General features: G+C 38.2%; 2 protein-coding genes across 2 annotated transcripts; one reads left to right on the top strand and one right to left on the bottom strand.

Moving 5' to 3' along the window:
• Positions 1–4: 4 nt before the first annotated feature.
• On the bottom strand, positions 5–1,410 carry LOC149117647 (uncharacterized). The gene is made up of 2 exons (XM_089298571.1): positions 138–1,410; positions 5–102 (listed from the first exon to the last, which is right to left on the bottom strand). The coding sequence occupies exons 1-2, from the start codon at positions 1,129–1,131 to the stop codon at positions 5–7; spliced, it is 1,092 nt and encodes a 363-aa protein (XP_089154697.1). The 5' UTR covers positions 1,132–1,410.
• A 458-nt stretch (positions 1,411–1,868) lies between these two features.
• Positions 1,869–16,088, top strand: LOC110051056 (heparanase-like). The gene is made up of 8 exons (XM_089283657.1): positions 1,869–4,009; positions 8,848–9,016; positions 9,758–9,805; positions 11,001–11,201; positions 12,048–12,159; positions 12,830–12,951; positions 14,953–15,090; positions 15,716–16,088. The coding sequence occupies exons 1-8, from the start codon at positions 3,388–3,390 to the stop codon at positions 15,879–15,881; spliced, it is 1,578 nt and encodes a 525-aa protein (XP_089139783.1). The 5' UTR covers positions 1,869–3,387; the 3' UTR covers positions 15,882–16,088.
• The last annotated feature ends 1,631 nt before the right edge of the window (positions 16,089–17,719 follow it).

Raw genomic sequence — 17,719 nt, 5'->3', positions numbered from 1 at the left:
GAAGTCATTGAGTAGCTGTCGCCTGATAGTGTTTTCTCTTGTCACGGGAGCAGGAATGAATTTCAAACCACGGGATAGCAGGGTAATTTGCTCGTCTGTCAGCTGTGTATTTGACAGGTTTTTGATATGTTGCTTGCGTGACTCAATGTTGTTTTGAAAGCGTTTTTTATGTTTGATTCTTCTCCGCTCTAATCTTTTGCGGCTTTTAACCGCTTTGTTATCTGTGTTGTTTCTTTTCCCTTCCTCCCTTATTTCTAAAGGGTCAGATAAGACAACAGGATAAGATTCACTTTTTTTATTCGTTGCTTGTGATCTCATTTGTTCCAGCAATATATCGACCTCTCTGATCTTGGCTTTCAACACTTCGGCTAGCTCGTTGTCTTTCTTATCTTCGTTCGCATTTCTATTTCTAGCCGGCGTTTTGCGGGAAGACTGGTTGGTTTCATGGAAACTTCTGCGAGACTTAGCTTGTTCGAGCTTTCTGTACTTATTCTTAAGCCTTTCTACGCGCCTGTGGTGAAATTTCACTAGAGCCCCTACAAGGGCCTGTTCGGCTTTCTTTCTAATGGAGTTAATGTCTTTCTTAAAGTCCTCGTCGGGCGTGATGTTCGCCCGCGCATTGTATCTCAAGGTCTTGGGGCATGAGCCCTTCTCCAGGTGAGAATTCAGCAGACTGATAGAGTTGTTGGAGCTGTCTATCTTCTCCTGGATGGAGTTTAGCTCTTCTTCGTGTCGTGGTCTTTTTCTATCGGAGCTGCCGGTAGTTTTGGCGGACTTTGGTTGGATTTCTCTTTGGCGCTTTCTGCCTCTGTCGTTGCTCGTATTGTCAGAGTGTACAGGCTCTTTGTTTTTTTGCTCGGGCTTCTTTGGCTCGTTCGTTGCTTCCTTCTTGCGCTCTTGTCTTTGAGCGTTTGGGACACTGTCATTACTAGAACCAACGTCTTCCTCTTGATCTTCGGACAGGAGGGCGTCCTCTTCTTCATAAGACATATTAGTGTCCATTCTGGTATCCTCGGTGGTAGGATCTGTCTCTTCGGTCGATAAAAGACCGTCACCAGTGAGTTTGGTTGCTGCCATTTCACAAGAGTATTGCTGAGGCAAGTCTTGACCTTGGTTACCAACTGTAACCATGCCTGATCACAGGGTAATTACAACTTTTACCTCGGTTAAATTTCTTTTGTCTTTTGCGGCATTTACCAAAGTATCAGTTGGCGTTTACACACGGAAAATGTTTACCTAGGTAAGTAAACTCTGATACCTCGATCGGTAAACCGTTCAAGTCTAAACACAGCATTAGTTTCAATTAAACTCGTCACATTAGTGGCCATTTATCCCAAACGATTCGTTTCTATTGTCGTCGACCTATCTCTCCAGCAAACTAATGCGACGCCTTGCGGAGCTCTCGATGTCTTAATAATTACGAATGACTCAAGATAAAATATATTTTTGCTGCATTTTACCCGCAATAGGATTATAAAGCCTAAACGTCCATGTTGATGTTTACCAGAGAGGGATCATCTTGCAATAACAGTAGGCGTTTGACAGGTGATATGCAGCAGGCCAAATCTTTACACGGAACGTGGCGGGAATACACTGTATCTTCCGGTCGGATATCATAGGTTAGTTTTAATCAAAATTCTCGTTCCACGTATAAATTAAAAAGTTATCTGCCTTTAGAGTTTGCCATGTACTTATGCACTTTTTAGGCTCATTTATATTGCAAGATTTGTAAGTATTTGCTTTCGGGGGACAAAATACGAGACTTTCCGTGAACATTTTGCTTACTTGGATTCTATATTGTATATTGTGACGCCGGGACCGGCTGTGATTGCAGTAGGTAGATTCTTATCACGGATGTCGTATTATTTGTCCTCGTGCGTTTTTCTTCGGAGACGCCGTAGCTTTACTTCGAGAAAGCTATACGTTTCTCTGATACACTCTTATGTTTCTTGCAGCTATCTGATCGAGCTTATGTTTCTCGAACTCGATGTATAGATTTATTCCTCCTTTTGGTCGTTCCGGGACCACATGATTCAGATGTAGTTGTTTACGCGCGAGTCTGCTGACTGTTTGGCGTGTTGTATATGCCATTGTTCGTCTTAGTTACTCTAAAATGACAGGACTTGTCAGCGGGTAATTAAAACAATTAACGTGTAGTAAACTTCAGCGTCCAATAACTTTGCACTGAAATAATATTTTTTGTGGAATTTTTTTTAAAAGAAAGCTCTTGAAAAGCTTTATCTGAACGTCTCGAAAATACAAATTTCGAAAATTCGCACTTTGAAACCTGGCCGATACCTTAAACAAATATTGTTGTGCAACCGTTATCAAACAACAACTCAGGCTTATTTATCGAAGAAGAAAGCCGGCCCTACTAGTTACGTCTTTTCTATGTTTTAATATTTAAGTAGTTAGTAGGTTCAAAAAGATAAATTAATTCACGTAGGTGTTAACGGACGTGTTACAAAGCTCTTTTGAATGAAATCGACTTCTAACCTGTTTTTCGCGAATAACACATTTTCTTTTTAACTAGAGTGTTACTAGGAGATATTTAGTATAAGCTAAAATGTTGCATTTATAATCTTCACTAAAGAAATCAGGTTGGCCGCGTTTTTACATCGAAGAAAATACATGTAAAACTTTACATTAAGAACAGAACATCCCATAGATAACCATAAATTATTCCAGGAAAATGGTCAGATAAAATGCATTTTAGTATTTCACCCGGTCATGACACTAAGCCTAAATAAAGATAACCATTCCAATTAAAATAACACCAACTACGAAACTTAATGAAAAATGTTATCTTTGAGGTAATTTAACTCTAAGCACAAGCGAATTGAATGTTCACCGAGTTTTTTCCATCAAGAACTTCCAACAATAATTTTCGCCAATAACACTTGTAGGGAAATCAAAATAAGAGCGAATTAATGTGCGGACCACCTGCTTAGACAAAAAAGGGGTCATTGTAGTAGCTGTTGTGGAGAGGTGGCCGTTAGTGGGGTTGGACAGTATTATTTAAAGAAATTTCAACAAAATAGTGTTCAACTGTCAGTCCATTTACTGCTATATAACATATAATTTTCAGTCCGTTTCCAATCACTGGTGTAATTTTTACATCGAAACCCGATTATTTGAAGACTGTTAAAAAGCTGATTGAAAATACTTGGCATGGACCAGAAAAACTGTATGGAGAGGCATTACTTTATAAAACTTGGTTGCTCCGATACACTCTGGCTAATTAACATAGTGAATTAACCACCACAGTTAATATTATTCATCGATTCTCAAAGTTTCTTTCATATAAAGGTGAATATACTTCTATGAGCGTCATACCACTCCAGTTCCTCTATAGCTACGTACACTTAAGCCGGCTAACTATTCTGAATGATGTTTCGATGTTGCGGTCCATGGTTGCGTCTTCATCAGCGCTTTCTTGATTATCATGCTAGAAGAAAAATGCTCTGTGTTTCTCACGCCATAGCACTTGCATTTTTCCTTTATAGTCTCCCTCGCCACCGAAATATCAACGCTGAGGTTTCCCTTCACAAACCTGCGAACGTTTCTTTACCTCCAATTTACTTCACAGCTGATATAAACACAACCACAGTAATTGCCACTGTAGATGAAGAGTTTTTGTCTGTCAGCACCAGTTGGAGAACCATTCTTGGCTGGAACTTCAGTTCTGCTGCAGAAAAACGAATACTTGCTTTGATGAACGCTCTGATCCCTGCATATTTTCGAATTGGAGGTACTGCTGCTGAATTTGTTATTTTTACTGACGAGGTGGAGAAACGTAAGCCACTGCGACCTTTTAAACCCGTACATATTACTGGTAAAGATTTGGACAGGATTAATCGGATAGCAGAAAACGCTGGCTGGAAAGTACTTTTAGCTTTAAGTGCGTCCCGAAGAGCAACAAATGGCTCGTGCGATCTAAGCAACCCTTTGAGGATAGTAAAATATGCAGCTGACAATGGATATAAATTTGGATGGCAACTTGGCAATGGTAAGTGCATTGGTGGGCCAATCAACGTCACAAAAAAAATGCTTCAGAGTGGTGTAAAGTACGCGTTTTTATTTTTATTGTCGTCGTAATATTATTTGTTATTTTGATTTTTTTCATTAAAAAATAAACAAAATAAAAATATATAAGAATACAAAAGATTTGAAAAAGTAAAAATATAAAAAAATTAACCTCCGTGGCCCAGCAACGCCATAGACCACAATGCATCGCGAATAAATGTATGATATCCCGTAATCCTCTAGAAAGCTTTCTTTTCAGGGCAGAGTGCACCATTGGGATGGTTATGGGAGCTGCCTGCCGCTAAGGTACTGTGGCACTAAGCACTAAGATGCTAAGGTGTAAACTTTAATGTTTGTTTAATTGATTAATTTCAATTAATTTATTAGTTTAGAGGCAAGGAAGTGGTCGGGGTGGGGTGGGAAAGATACATGTATCCTCTACGTAAAACACGTTCCATCGCCGTCAGGGGGGTATGAACATCGCAAAGCTATATATCTGTTTCAGGTAACCCCTTGCTCTCCTTGTGGTACCATTCTCTTAGGAACAAAACTAATTTGCCCTAAACGCATGCGCAGATTAGTTAGCGTTCGTGGCTTCTATATTAGTTGAAGGATACATTGTATACGGAATCACGCACAGATGTTGAGTGGTTTTCCTTATGGCAGAACTCAACATATAAGACGCATGCGTTCTAGCGTCGTTACTGTTATACACTATCTTTAATTTCCACGCGGTATTTTATATGTCATGCCATGTGACAGCAGTTATTTTTCAGGTAGCGCCAATTGTCCCTTTTTGTTGCAAAAGTGAAACGTTACTGTGGCTGCGTAGCTTTTAGAATTACACATAGGTCGGTTCAACAAATATCATCTGCTGTTTTCAATCTACAATAGTGTGCTTGTCAGGGTTCAAATGTATTGCTTCTCCTTAGCGACTTGTTTATTTCCTGCCCTAATTGTGTCTATAAGAGAGACCAAAAAGTTCCCAAGTTAGTGGCTTTAATACTCCGCAAATTGTAAATTTGTAACAACAGAAACCAGGAAAGTGCTCAAATATTGCTGCAAACTCCGTGACACCTAATGAAAGCGCAAATTAATTTAATCAGTCTTTGAGGAGACTCATTCATATCGGCCAAGTAGCGCTGTTTATCTTCAATACTTTTCGTTGAAACGCCTCTCAGCCATCAATATCGTTGTGTGTTAATTTTGAATTTTTTATTGTTAACAACAAAGGTGGCAACAGAAAAAGAAAGTGGTATTTCGCGACTATCTGATAATTAAATTAGTTCTTGTTCATGGGTAAAAATTTGCATTTTTAGTAAAACAACATCGTTTCTGTCCCGTTTCTTAATCACTACATCAGATATTTAACTTTCTTTCATTTATCTCCAAAAAACAGGCACATCTTCCGCGTGTTTTGGGGAAAACAAGGGTTTCATATTACATGCCTTTTGCGAGGAAAACAAAAGTATCAAGTTACAAAGTTGGCGCGAAGAGCTAAATTGTCACGTTTGCTGCTTCAACGTATTATCGAATTTAAAATGAACGAAAATCAACGTAAAACACCAGTAGTAATTAATTTGTACGTAATTTTTGGACCTTGAATGAAAATACAACCTTGAAACATACACACTGCAAAGGGGAAAAGCCCTAGCAGACTACCAAGGTAGACACAAACCGGAAGTGAACCGAGCAGGGGTGAGTACTTATGGGACTACCGTGCCAGAGCTATCAATTGCGCTCTGCACTATCTGAGACTGTCTCACTGGTTCAAAATGGCGACCAGAATAAGGAACTCAGAGTGGGAAGAAGATATAGAGCTAGAGAAAGACTTTAAGGAGCAGGTTAGTCGTAACCTGCGACAATCTGAAATAGTAGACTCTATGAGAGCCAAATATCCGATGTATTCTTGGAGCCTGAGGACTCTATCCCGCCGTCTCCATCATTTTGGGATCAGGTACACTGACTACTTTGTCGATATAGACGAGGTGAGAGAGGCTGTGGAGAATGAAATGAAAGGGCCAGGAAGGTTACTGGGTTACCGCTCACTACACAAGAAGGTTCGAGATTGTCGCAGATTGTCGCAGGTTACGACTAACCTGCTCCTTAAGGTCGTTCTCTGGCTCTGTATCTTCTTCCCACTCTGAGTTCCTCATTTTGAAAAAGAAAGCTTTCTGGAGGATTATGGGATATCATACATTTACTCGCGATGCATTGTGGTCTATGGCGTTGCTGGTCCGCGGAGGTTATTTTTTTTTTAATTCTTATTTTCTCAAATCTTTTGTACTCTCATGCATTTTTTATTTTATTTATGTTTTAATTAAAAAAAATCAAAATAACAAAGAAGATTATGAAAAATAAAATAAAATAAAAATGCGTACTTTAAAAAATTACACCATTCTGAAGCAATTTTTTCTATGGCGTTGATAGGTCACAATATGTGCATGGGATGTAAAAATGTAACGGAAATGTGAAAATGCCGCTATACAGCCTATATTATTAATGGACAAAAATAAAATACCAGGAGTCAAAGTAAATTTTGAAAATGAAACAAATATATATAGACTGCTAAAAATTCGGACCCTCGCATTTAGAGGTCGTGAAACATTCGATCTTTCATCTTATTTCAAAATTTTGGGTATAGTTTGATAGCTAGCTGTATGAACTTAAATTTGATACGGGGGTTTAGGTTTCTAAAGATTAAGCTAGCCGGACACATACATAGCTTGGACGCGAGACACCTCTCAAGGTACACGGTAATCTTAAGTTATTTTTGAAATGGTATCCAGTTTATTGACTCTATCTTAGCATTTTAGTGTATTTGTATACTTTTTAAACTTTTTTAGATTTAACAATTTTTAGCTACTGCATATCTACAATTTTTACTCAGGACCATAATTTTAGCGGTCTCCTTATAATTGTTTGGTTATTATTATTATTATTATTATTATTATTATTATTGTTGTTGTTGTTGTTGCTGTTGTTGTTGTTGTTGTTGTTGTTATTATTATTATCCAGTCCTTTCTGTTATCACGTACTTTTAATTTGTATGGCTGTTCACATGAGTTAAATTCGTTTCAAACTTAGCACTGAGGAAGGGCTAGGCCCGAAACGTTTGCTATAAATTAAGTTTATTTCAGCACTGAATTAGTACTAGTTACACCTTTTGAACTGTTTACTGTGCTACTCAGCCACGGGTTCTTTTAGATTACCAATATTTATTTCCAGGCCATCGTTCTATTTCTGTAGGAGAAAATGATCTAAAAGTAAATCGAGAGGGAATACCATAGGAATAATCTGCATCTTCCCTTCATCCTCTCTAAAATCGAATCCAACTAAATGGAATTCGTTGTATTGATTATCAGTCACAGTTTTAATAACTAATTCTTTTCAATTCAGGGCAATCGAGTAAAATGTTCTGTGTCGGCTTTCTTTTGTGGTCAGCCTCAATGAAACAGGCTAGGAACACTTTGTAGAGGGTGAAGTACGTAAAGAGGCCATTCTGAAAACTCCAACGGGAGGCGATGGGGAATTTTTAAACTGAACCTTCTCTTCAGTCACATTTCCCATGCAGGAATGTTTGTTACGGATATTCAATATGCATTCATTTTTGCTGTTGCTGGAAAAAATATCAGTCCCAACTGCTTTAACTCTTAACATGAACGACGGACCCAGTTCGTAAATCAATCATTACTAATAATACGTGCCTTGCCTGTGACGCGAAGCGAAGGACCACAAGATTTTCAAAACCATTTCTCTGCTTTATTTTTATTAATAGTATGATTATTTTTAATGCCACACAAAGAACACTAACACTGCTTACAATGCCATATTCACATTACGTATACATTAAGATACTTAGATGGAATACTCTACACGTTATATGACGTTACTTACACATATCTTACAATACATCAATTACACTACTTATATTGCTGTGCTCACACCACTTACAATGCAATACTTACATCATCAACATTAATAAAGACACTTACACGAAGTACATACTTTACTTACATAACGTTACATTACTTGCATCACGCTACTTAACGCTACTCTTGCAATACAATATGTACACGATTTCTTCTGTGTTTTTTTTTCTTTGTTTAAATATATACATATTTATCATATGACTTGGTCTCACATGGACTGGGAACTACCTAATTCACGAATTTCATTGTTGAAATTGATTTTGACCGCGGTCTAGATTTTCCCATCTAGACCGGCGTCTAGACCGCTTACATTTTACGGTCAATAACTTGTAAATTATTAACAATTTCTACTAAAAATATTTATTTACGGTATGAAAGCGCCAAAAAGCCTGATTAGAAAAAACGTAAAGAAGACGAGCAAAATTTGGCAGATTTAAGTTCAGCCGATCACCGTTCGCAAGCAAAATGTCAGCTATTAAAAACCAGTTATATTAAACGAATTAAATGTCTTTGTTTGCCATATAATAAACATCTTATTAACCGAGCTTAGTCGGTCTGTATGGGAGAATCTTGACCTCGGTCGTGTCTACAGACCTTGTTTCGTTCGGTCTGTACTCACGACCTCGGTCAAGATTCTCTCATACAGATCGACCTCCTGCTAGGTTAATAAGAGCTAAATATATACATATTTTTTACATTATTTGCACTACTTACATTGCTGCCTATACTTACATCGCTTACATTTTCTCTCACTCTCTCTCTCTCTCTGTCTCTTTTTTTAACGCACACAATGACATACCCGTACAATACACTAATTTCCCTAGAGTCCTCACTCTGCTTTATAGCAATGGAAAGTAGAAATAAAAGCATTTTTTCTCTGTTGCAACAGAGCTAAATCATCCTCAGAAAAAACTCGATGTTGCCATTTCGCCTGACCAGCTTGCTGAAGACTTTGCAACACTTAGGAAACACTTATCAAGATTTTCTGGGGTTGATAATTTCCTTGTTGGACCAGATGTAACACAGCCAAGAGGAAATGCAATGGAATTTTTAAAAAGGTGAGGTTAGATGTCACTAAGGAAGTGCATGCAACTTTTCCAAGAATAACGCACAATTTTTGATAACTTCAACCACACAGAAATTATTTTTTGAATATGTTACAATTGCGGTTAGACTACGAACCCAAGTTTTCTCTGAGTACGAGGCGACTATTAAGCCTAAAATGAAGAATTATTTTCAGTTTTAAGAACAGCGCGGGCGATCGTTGTCTATTTAATAGCTAGATTATGGGCTCGAGATTTCTATGAAATTGCTACTTCGTAGACGACCTCCAGCCACTCCACACTAATGGCTGATAGTATAGAAGTAGCCAAGCCAATCAGATTGCAGCATTTGCATTAGTAAACTAGCAGTATTCTACTAACAGCGAATAGAAAACGACGTGAGAACCACTCAGATTTCCGGATTTCCAATAGAGCTTCGCTGATTGGCTATTAATAGGTGATAGAATTGTAATGAAAAGTTTTCCAAAAAGCATATTGGGTTCGGAAACACTTTTCTATTTTTTTGTGTAGAGATTGTGTCACAGTTTTGTTGCAATGACACAAGTCACATAGCCCCAGTGCACGATGCTGCCATATGGTCTTTTTCGTTTTCCTGAACTGACTTTTGATTTCTTATGACAATGCATTTATTTTCAGTTCATTTGAAAACATTATTACCTTGAAATGATTAAGAGGACGGTTTGAGTTAATGAGGTCAGGCTTCACAACAATGTTGTTCTTCTTATTTCTTCGCAGGTTTCTTGAAAAAGGACATACTTTCATTGATGCTGTGACTTGGCATCAGTAAGTATAATTATTTTATACTTCAAATTGTTAAACAATATACTCCATCGTTTATCTTTGCTGCAAGCAGATTGTCGTATTCTTTCAGATGCTTACCAATTGCACAGCATTTGACGTTTGTTTTACTCGTTGAAAGTCCTAATGAAAGTGCTAATGTTTTGCTTAGTTAGAAATTTATCACCTGGAATACACGGTTCCACAGTTTGAGACTTAAAGGAAAAAAAAACTGACGACTTTATAAGCCCTCAAAGTTTTGCCCTTTTGCCCTCAAAATGATGTTTGAATTACTCAGAAACAATATGAAATTGAAGATCAACTACTTATCAACCGAGAGTCAGGTCTTTACGGGAAAATCTCAGAGCGAGTTTTTCCCGGAAAGACCGAACGGTCGTGAATGATAAATAGTTTAATATATGTTTTTTTGCTTGGCTTTTGCAGGCCCGTAATCGGTCCGTGGGTATTACGGGAGAATAATGCCTTAGTATTAGCCAATCAGAGCGCGCGTTATATCGGTTACAAATGCAATTCATATAATAAGAGGGGTTATGGCATGGCTAGACGTATGTGAAATGACAAGTCGATGGTATGCCATTGCATTTTCAAGGCCATCGTCCGTTTCATCGTTGATAAATTAACAGGATCGCTTCATTAACATATCTTAATTTCGTGACTTTCTTTAAAATTACTCTGCGTTTTATGAGTAAATTGAAGTGCAGCGGCTACAATCCTTGGTCTCCGTCTTATCTCAAAAAGGGCTAGATGAGTGCAAGTGATGGAGTTGTTACGATCTTGGTAAAGAACCCATTTCTATACATGTATGCCTTAACTATTATATGGGTTGCCCTGTCCCCTTCTTGAGTAACAGCTTCTATAGGGGAATATATGGCAGGGGAGACGGGGGGGGGGGGGGAGGTGGGAGTTCGGGACAGCCCCTGCACCAGTGGCCAGTGCCACTTTTAGAGACGAGGTATTTCACAAGCATCCTCTTTTTCTTATTATCGGGCTACAGTGAAGCTATTCCTTATTTTCCCAGTTATTTTAATTGGAAGTAATTCTACTTTAGTCAGGGTGTTTACCCTATGACATTTTTCTGAAACGCTTTTAGCGTTTAACTGCATTGTGCACGTCACAGAGCAAGCAGAATTAGCAGTTGAAAGGTCAACAAGTTGAATTTTTACCTAATTTTCTCTTAAAGCTACTATGTGAGAGCTAGGGACAGCTCCCTACCTCAGTTTTTCGTACCACAAGTGTTAGATACATTACTCCAAGACCTAAACGCGGCTGATGAAGTGATCAACCAAGTCGATCCAAATCTTCCCAAGTGGTTGGGTGAAACTGCCAGTGTTTCTGGAGGAGGGGCTAAAGGAATATCGGATAGATTTGTGGCTGGTTTTATGTGAGTATGATATTATAAGAATTTCAGGTTTAGCTACGTCACGGTTTGGCCGTCTTGGAGTGTTTAGCCTAAAGTTTGCAAGTTCGTCTTATGTATAATCCGTATCAATCTTTTCCATCCTTAAACATCGTTGTTCTTTTATGGTTTATTATGCCTCTTTGGTGTTTTTTTTAGATTTAGTAAGCTATTGCTACGATTATCAGTTGAGTAAGGCGGGACGAAAGTTTGGTCACTAAGTTTTAACGTAAAAATCGTGCTGTTGTCACGAGCAACTGGCTCCATATCCATTGGCAACCTGTCGACCTTTGACTTTGACATCATTGGCAGCAAAGCGCGCGAAATTGCAGGCGACGCGACAGGCGACCAACGGCTGTTGATATTGTTACCAACGGAAACGAGGTAAGTTGCCCGTGACAACACCATAATTTTAAGGCCAGAACTTCGTAACCAAACTTCCCTCGTGCCTTACTCAACTGATAATCGTAGTATTTTCAGGTTTCCTTCAATTTAGAGGTAATTTTGTACGTGGCCAAAATAACTCACAATACCGTTACTGAGCTCCTTTAATCGTTGTTTGACAACAATAACAAAGACAACAACAACAAAAACGGCGAACATTCTTCTCGCTTCGCTTTCGCGGGGCGTCGCGCGAGAACAAACGAAATGACAGAACGGAACTGACTGTAACTAACAGATTATCAGTTACGCCTTGCAGGTTTGGTCCGCTTACCAAGCCCTTAGCTACATGTATAAACAAAGCACAAAATCTCAGTGGAACTTGATTAATAAGAGTTCTTTTTTCTTTTTTCCGTGCTTTTACCTTGCTCACATTTCCTTCTGGTTTAGGTGGTTAAACAAACTCGGCATGGCCGCTCAACATGGTTATAAAGTAGTCATCAGGCAATCAATGTTTCAAGGAGAATATTCGTTGGTTGGTAAAGACTTGGAACCAAATCCTGTAAGTTTAAACGTCTAAAAAATCTACTTAATACTAAACGATATTGAACTGAGCAGTAAGCAACGGAATTATATATAGATATTTTAGTCGGTAGCCATATTGGTCCAAGTTTGAAAATACTACTTCCCTGTTATATGGTAGCTGTAAAACCCAACTAAATGTTTATTCATTTGATTGAAACGTTTTGTCATTACGAAACATTTAGTTGTAGCGTTTGCTCTCAGACTGCTTATCGGGCCAGAGCTAAAAACTGTATCTGAAAAGAGTAAAAAACTAAACAGTGAAGTAATCATTTATTATGGACAGGTTTTGGGCATGTTTATTTGCGCCGTTTCAATGTATTTCAGATTATTGAATTAATCACAATAAGTTACTCTTCAAACTGGTACAGTTGGACCTCGTGATTTCGAATATCAAATACAACCAGGCCAACGTATTCTTCTAACCCCTAACCCATAATCAGGACAATATCATCTCCAGATTCTGATAATAATTTGACAAAAAGAACAACACCATTAAGCAGTTTTTATCAACTTTGTACCACAGGACGGACCCAATTCGTTTGTTTTGTAACTTCTAATAAACACTGCTTTGTTCTAAGTGGACCATTGTAAGTAACCAAAGGTGTTAAGAAGATTGGACTTGCGTAAACATGATTGTATCCATGCAGGATTTTTGGCTTTCACTCCTCCATAAAAGATTACTTGGCACCAAAGTCCTAGCAGTACACCGTGCTTACTACCTTCCAGAAATGGTGAGAATCTTTGCCCACTGTACCAACACGAAAGCTGGGTAAGTAAATGCCATTTTCTCAAATGTTGAGAGCTTTTTCCCTTCAAGGATCGATGAAAACATTTTCTACCTCTCGAGCTTCATTGAGAAAGTAAGAACTTTTTTTGAGCCCTACCCCCAGTAGAATAATACATACAGTTTTGGAACCACGCTTCCATTCTCAACTATGCAATTTATGTTTTTAGAAGATTGTGGTTTTGGAATCCTTATTTAAAAAGGTATCCAACAGTTGGGTTTCATTCCGCAGAGAAATCTAGTTTGTTCTTCACGGTGGGAAATCAACACGGCTGTTAAGAAAAAAAAATAGTTTTATGGAGAGCTATAAATTTGAAGATATGAAATCATCTTCGTTGTCTTTGTTCCAAAATAAAATGAAGCACCACTTTATTGAACACTATTAGACATCCGTATATCGCTCTTGCTGGATAAAATACCTTTTTGCAATGTAAGAACTGTAGTCTACTGGTAATTAGCTTAACTTTGTTTATTTCTATATTAATTTTCTTTGTGTGTGTCTATGTTTGTTTGTTTGTTTGAGTCCCTGACCTAAACATGTAAAATATATATATTTAATTGGGTGCTTGGCATTTTTAAATCTTACGTTATCTCGGGTAGCCAACACCCCTATCATTTTTGTTTTTACGCTAGCAAAACATTTTAATTTCTAACACTGTAATGAAATAAATTTTTTTGCTGTCGTTGGAAAATTGTAATTAATTACTCGCGTTTGTATTTTGACAAATAGACTTCGTAGTTTTAACATTATTTCCTAATTCTTTCTACGTTCAATGCCAAATTTGTAAATTTCTAGGGTAGTGTTAAATTATTTTATATTTAATATGTGCACACCCTAAGCTTCCCGGGTAATGCTATTCCAAGTCTACTTAGACTAGCGTTTGTCATTGGTCGGTTACGGCAAGAGAATTTGGGGAATTCCTTCCCACTTTCAGTGAAATTACCAATTAAATCTAAATTCCGAAATGAAATAAACAAACTACTCCTTGATGTGTTACAATGTGAAAATAAAGAGGTTCTCTAAGTTATTACAGCACTGGAAATCCCTCTATCGTCCAAACGAGGAAGTACCGAGAATCTGTTTATGGATCTTTCATTGTTGGACTACTGTCTTTTACAATCTTCGTCTAACTTCCACTGCTTATTCTTCTACTGCTGCTTCTACTATTAAATGTACTTGACTAACAAATGCACACGCACTTAAATAGCCTATCGGTAGCTATGTGTGGGCCACACGGGACGACTGACCTTGGGGGATTAAACATCTACGGAACACTAACCCAAACGCTTTCAGGCGACTTTTCAGTACCGAGCTACAAAGTTCTTGAATTTAGTTTCTTGTTTCTTCTTGAATTTAAGTTCAGAGAACGAGAACCTAAACATGATCTTTGTAGGAGATACAGACCAAGGCCAGTAGACAAACCCAAACATGACCATCGATGGGGTACGGTTCGGAGCTTAAGTACTCTTGATAAACTAAGATAAACTACTTGAAGTCATGAGACTCACTGTGGGGGCAGTCGGGCCCTAGAATCACAAAACCAACGCGGTAACTACAAAATGATAAACAAAATAGTAACCACGAATCAAAATTCTAAATTCTATAAAATTATTGAGCTTTGTAAAAATAGTTTATTGATAATAATATTCTCGTCGCTTATGTATGTGCACATGTTACTTTGTTTTCGGTTGCCTGTAGTTGTTTCTATTGTTTACTTGTACCTTTTATAATTTTGTCGTAAATTATCATCACTTTTTTTCTTTCTTTCCTTGTTAATAGCATCTCTTGCCCCCGTCTCGATTATTTCTGGAACCAGTTTCTAGCGCAAGCAATTCTTGTAATTCTATCATAAGAAAATAAAATTAAATTAAAGTTCAAAATAAATTGAGAGCAATAATAAAGGAAAAACCGCCTCTCTTGTTACCGGATTGGTACCTTCAAAATAACTGTTATAATTTTTCTGAATTTTTCTATACACATTCAAGGTACACGCAAGGCGCCATATCGTTTATGGCTATAAATTTACATCTGAAAAGACGAGCGGAGATAACGTTTTCGGAGAGCCTTCAAGGACTTGGTTTAGAAGAATATCTTTTCACTCCAGAGGAATCCATAACCTCCAGGTTTGTCGTGAAACAAGACCATATCTCACTGTATGATCCATTGAATATTTTCGCTCGCGCGCGATTGGTCTAAACGCGTCACGTGACTGAATATTCCCCAGCTAATACTAGAGAATATATGAGCGATATTCCCCAAATTTCAAAACCGCGCGTGTTGCGAAAAAGACTTGAAGGATAATAAACACAACAGCCTCCATTTGACGCGAAAATATGCTCGGATATTTGTCCTCGGACATAATGTGTTCCTCAAAGCTCACAGTTTTCCTCGAGCAGAGCTCTCGGAAAACTGTTTGCTTCTCGGAACCGATAACGTGCGCGGACAAATATCCGAGCATATTTTCGCGCCAAATGGAGGTTATTGTTTATATAGTCCTCTTCACGGTAACATTTTCTTAAAATTGCCTCACACACATGTTGGGTTCTAACGTAATGAAAATGACAAAAGTTAGCCGTGAAAAGGGCTATTTTGCGTACATTTCTCTTTGGGAAGTTTTAGATTTGTATTTCCCTATGATTTATAATTTCGCACGAATCGAGTTAAAGGAAGTGTCCTCTTTATCGCTCAAAGATGTAACTCGAACATGGTTTCCTAAAGGGTATTAAGCACATTTTATCTGTTTTGTAGAAAGATAAGACTTAATGGCAAGTTGCTTGAGATGGGTGTCGACTCGTCATTTCCAGTCTTCCAACCGAATCCAGTTCCGCCAGGCGATCCCCTGATCCTTCCACCCCTGACGTATGCTTTCTACGTTGTTCCTGAAGCTAATGCATTGGCGTGCTTGGAGCCATGATGGAAGGATATCTGACAACCTAGAAATTTTAAACATTTTAAAACTCTTTGGTTTTGTGACAATTTTCAGCCTACGAAAGCTGAGCTTGATTACAGACGTCGCTCAAATCCCGTGGAAATGGATTATGGAAGACGAGCGATACACTGTAAGAAATACAGCATGGAAGAGAGACAAATAAATTCAGGAATTACTAAAAGAAAAAAGAAACGACAAAAAAAAAAATTCCTCTTCTTGTTGTTGTGGTCTTTTCGGGTGATCTTGCTTGTTGTATGAGGGAGTTAAAAAAATGGTTTGCACAATCACAGGCTAGAGGCTGGTTTCTTCCTTTCAGGTTTCATCTTTTGTGGTTAAGTCTTCTTTAATCAAATTGTTCTATGAGCAAAACTCGTGAATACAAACGGTGAATGAAATTATGTTCGGAGCTCCTGACTATGGGCTCCTGATTATGTGTATAATTGCGTCTTTGATTTGTGTGTGTGTGAGTATGAGTTATGTGGTAGTTGTTTGCCAAAGAACCAAAGAGACATTTGGATAAGAGTGCGTGACAATTGAAATGAACACGACATTGCGTGGACATAAGGCCATATAACTTGATTCCGTAGGTGGGGCAACCCACCTGTAGCCGTGGTCAAAAACTAGCCTGCGTTTACATGCGATCTTAAACAGCCCTTTCATCCTGGAATGAACTTCCTTAAGCGGACGTAATGCATTAGTGAATTCCAGCAGTGTTCATCCCAGTCCTTCCGGGCAATAGACAGGTATTTGCTCACATCTTCATTCTGAAGGTGGGTCATTTGAAATTTTAGTACTGATCAACGAGGAGCGGGCATTTGCCTACGGGACCACCCCAGAACATTTGGCACCCTTATGGATTTGGTATCATCGCATGTACATAATGTTTTCCAAGAGACCAGGATCATCCTCACTTGTGTTCTCTTATCCATTCATCTTCTGTTGATCACATATAGATCAACGTGATATTATGTTGTTGGCGATAGGGTTACGAGTTGAATGCTTCGAAAATTTCTCCAAATGGTTCGTGTAAAAAAGAATTGAAATAAAAGTGGCTTACGTTGTGTTTGTATTGCGTTATTTTGATCTCCCGTAAAATACTTATAATTTACTCAAAACTATATTTTAAAACCTTTAATAAATTCATAAGAGGTATTTCTCCAAACCGAATTACTTGAACAAACAAAACGAAGAAATGTCAATAAACGAAATGGCAAATAGCAAATCCTGTTCTTTTTTAAAGCATAAAATTTGCAACGAAAGATGACCGAATGAAACAAATGTTGAAGGAACTTGGTTAAAATTTATTATCATTCGAGATAAAGCCAAGGAATGCATTTAGACACCCAAAATTTCAGGGACATGTGGTGTTAAAGTATACACGTATTCAGGGAGACCTTTGATTAAGACCTTCTCGCAACCCGGAGGACGATATCATTGCTTCTAAGCCATTGTTACCCTCTTAATCAGTAGAGTCTTCTTGATACTATTTCTTACCTCTTCGAACTCTTTACAGGTGTGATTTGGTTCTAAGTACGGAGTTTTTCCGTCTAGTATACCAGAACACACGACGCCATGTTCGTTTTGAATGCTGGGATAAAAAATACCTTTCTACTACTCCCTAGAATATGCAAATGATCAAAGACAAACAGTACCAAAAATATCTCTGGGGAGTGGCAGAGAGGCAATTTCTTAGTACTTTTTTCAAAAGGCCACTCGCCTCACCTACCCTGTGAGGGAGTTCATACGCTCCGAAATTCCCTGACGTTTCCAGGACTCGACCGAACTAGCGAGCGAGCAAGTGAGTGATCACGACTAACTCCTAT

This window comes from Orbicella faveolata, unplaced genomic scaffold (assembly GCF_042242905.1).
Source record: "Orbicella faveolata isolate gen_17 unplaced genomic scaffold, um_ofav_v1 contig_1, whole genome shotgun sequence".
NCBI classification, from domain to species: Eukaryota; Metazoa; Cnidaria; class Anthozoa; order Scleractinia; family Merulinidae; genus Orbicella; species Orbicella faveolata.
The sequence above is the reverse complement of the archived record's forward strand: the minus strand, read 5'-3'. Positions and strand labels throughout refer to the sequence as shown.